At 34.2% G+C, this 3249-nt stretch overlaps 1 protein-coding gene across 3 annotated transcripts in view; it reads right to left on the reverse strand.

Annotated features, from left to right (window-relative positions):
• LOC110033492 (dual specificity protein phosphatase PHS1) overlaps positions 1 to 2588 on the reverse strand; it is a 25518-nt gene extending 22930 nt beyond the window's left edge. The window contains exons 1-4 of one of the 3 annotated variants that reach the window (XM_020737486.1): positions 2406 to 2588; positions 2113 to 2256; positions 1965 to 2003; positions 1724 to 1890 (exon numbers count right to left, since the gene is read on the reverse strand). In XM_020737486.1, coding sequence (XP_020593145.1) covers positions 1724 to 1890; positions 1965 to 2003; positions 2113 to 2187 — 281 coding nt within the window. In that variant the 5' untranslated portion in view covers positions 2188 to 2256; positions 2406 to 2588. Of the gene's footprint in view, positions 1 to 1723; positions 1891 to 1964; positions 2004 to 2112; positions 2257 to 2361 lie in introns of all 3 variants that reach the window. The other 2 variants (XM_020737488.1, XM_020737487.1) reach the window with 2 other exon arrangements.
• Between the last annotated feature and the right edge of the window lie 661 nt (positions 2589 to 3249).

Here is a 3249-nt window from a genome sequence, read left to right on the forward strand (position 1 = left end):
GAACCGCTCGATCCGCTTCATTCCCTTAGAAGAATTTCATGAATAGAAAGCTCCCCATCTCCCGTCTCTCTCTCTCGAAACAGAAAAGCCTTCAATTCGCAAAACAACCCGCGCCTCCTTCAGTTCGCAAAACACGAAAGGAGATTCGCTTGGATTCTTCTTGAGGCTTACGGGAAGCAGAAGGTAGGAACAGGTATTTTTCATAAGGTGCTTTCTCTTAGTTATTTTGCATGCTTGGCTAAAGGAAGAAGAAAATAGTGGAAGAAGGTTGTTCTTGATTTCTTCTTGGTGGTTTTTGGCAGAAGAGAAATAAGTTCTTTCTCTAGTACATATTTCTTCTTCATCTTCGGTGTATCTCGGTGTAGAGAGAGAATAGTGAAGAAGTGAGAAAGAGAAAAGTTTCTCTTGTAATTGTCGAAGAGATAGACTGATGTAATTTCCTCAATTAGTAAAATCTTCTAAAACTTCGTGGATGCAGGCAATTTGTCGAACCGCGTAAATTTGTGTGTTCTTTTGGTGTGAATTTTATCGTACTATTTTTTCACTTCGTCGTCGATCATTTTAATTAAATATACCACAACATCAAGATGCGTTGATTCTCAATTTTGACATTCTAATATAATAGTAGGTGTTGGCTTTAAGTGTTGATCGTCTAATATAATAGGTGTGGGCTTCAATTGCTAAAAAGTTGGAACTACATAAATCCTATATGTCACTAAGTTTGCGTATTTGAGACGATAAATCCTCCATCTCCATGCTTTTGTCCATTGTTATCATCCTAACATAGCTTAATTCTTACAATTTAAACTTTATTCGTATCACGTAGGTTGTTTGGTTGATAGGAAAGAAAGGGAAATCACTATTACCGAAAAAGTGCTACATAAAACTTTTAGTTAATTGAGTTCCATATTACAAGCTCTAACATTGTTCAAAAGTGATTAGATTTGATAACCTTGTCCTCCTCCAAAAGCATAAAATTACAAGTGCACACACATAATGTGCGGGTGTGAGGGGGAAAAGAGAGAGAGAAAAGCCAGGTAAACCTAACTGAATTAATGGATTAATTCACTTCTTGCACAATCAAGTAATAGTAATAGCTGATAGAAACTATCACTGTCCACATAATCAACCAAAAACTTTTGTAAGAAATAGATTATCCCAACTTCCACTTGCAGAAGTGAAAAAATTTCACTTCCTCTCACTTACTTACAACCAAATAGGCCCCTTTAGCAGGAAAACAGGTGATATATTCAAGAGTGAAAATTCCCATTCATGACATCCAATTTATTAAAACACATACTTAATCCATTACTCTTTTCCAGTGAGATGTTGCACAATAGTGAACCCAAACTTCTACAACCCTGAGATAAAAAGGTAGTTCCTAGAGTACCTAGTTCCCAACATTGCAATAGAAAGGTGCGGATGCACCATATTAACATATGCATTTGTAAACCAATCTGCCTAAGGAATAATAGCCACATTAGTTCGAAGATAAAAAAATATCAATAATGTATCTGATTCCATGTTTCAATTTAAATCCATAAAAGCAAGCCAAATTCTACAGCATCCACCATGCCTGAGAATATTAATTTCAGACCCTAAACCTGAGGGCGAGTTCACATAGTCAAACAGGTGCTAAACACAACCATATTTCATCAAGAATCTTAAGAAAAACGAGAAAAAATTCCCAACAGATCCATGAACCAAACCAAGACTACAATACCTCTGCTTCTGTTCCATCAAGGACCCTCCAGATATTGATTCGGTCTTTGCCAATCGATGGGGAAAACCCGATGGCTTGCATCTACCACTCCGCTTCCGCACTAGAGCCACCCATCTCTCGAACACCTGAGCCGTCCCTACCACTTCCCCCCACAGGAAAGACGCCACCTGCTCGTACCCCAAAACAAAAACGTAAAAGAACTAAGATATAAACAAAATTAAGTCAACCGATGAGGGCATACCTGAGAAGGCAATGTTTGCTCCTTCTCGCCTACACATTCCTGGAAGAACAAAATAAGGAAAGTTCATATTCGATGCAAAAGAGAGGATTTCGGGCTGTGGTTTTGATCCAAACCCATCAAAGAAAATGATGAGTTGTAAAGAGAGTACCTGTGGGTCTGTAATGATTGTAGAGGAGAAGCGAGAAGAATATGATTCATCACCATTTTTCTCAAATGCAGACATGAAATACAAGTCTATTCGAAAATTTTGGGTAATGTGAGGATTTTCCACCGACGTGGTATATTCTTACTCCTGAAAATTCAAAAAGGAAACCGTTATTGTGAGAAATTTAGTGGCGATCGACTGGGAACGCACGAAGAGGGGAAGAGAGGAAGTCGCGAAGAGGAAGTAACTTACTCAATGGTTTCGTGAAACTTACTCAATGATTTCGTGAAACTTACTCAATGGTTGCGCGAAGGATTCCTCAATGGTTTTGGGTAGGAGCGGAGCGTAAGGAAGACAGAGATGGGAGTTTCGATGGTCTTTGTAGGCCACGATTCCGTCGTCGTTTCGGGTCGGAGAGGAGGGGAAGGAACAGAAAGTGGGAGTTTCAGCGGCCTTCTTGGCGATCACGATCGAAAGGGTAGATTAAGGAGGCGTGGGCTTCGGGAAGGAGAGGGAAAGAGGAATATAGGTTTTGAGTATTTTATTTAAATTTAATTATTATATTATTAAATTAATAATTACATAATTAATTAATAAAATTTAAATTATATATCAGATTTTAATTGATTAAATAAAAATTTAAATAATTATTTATTATAAGAATAAATAAATAATAAATTATTAATTTATGATAACTATTTTTAAAAAATAATTAGTTTAATAAAATCTTATTATTGAACAATTAGTTTAACTAATTCTTATTAATTATCAAAATTAACAATAAAAATTAATTTTTTTAATTCGAAATACTAATTATATTATTAATATGCAATACTAAATTTATATTATAACTAACATATTTACATCTAGAAATTAAATTACATTAATATTATCAATAATCTAACCTAATGCATAAATAACTAAAAAAATTTTTCTTAACAAAGTTATTAATCTAATTAATAAGAAAATGTTTCATCCTAAGTAAATAGCTAATCAATAATTAATTTGTAAACATCAAATAATTAAATTCTTAGTACTTTAATTAAATGATAATGATAATAAATTTTTATCATAGTAATGAAAGAAAAGTTTAATTATATTTTTGTATTCTAACAAATCTAACTAACTTTTAAATCAATT

Source organism: Phalaenopsis equestris, unplaced genomic scaffold (genome assembly GCF_001263595.1).
Source record: "Phalaenopsis equestris unplaced genomic scaffold, ASM126359v1 Scaffold001196, whole genome shotgun sequence".
NCBI classification, from domain to species: domain Eukaryota; kingdom Viridiplantae; phylum Streptophyta; class Magnoliopsida; order Asparagales; family Orchidaceae; genus Phalaenopsis; species Phalaenopsis equestris.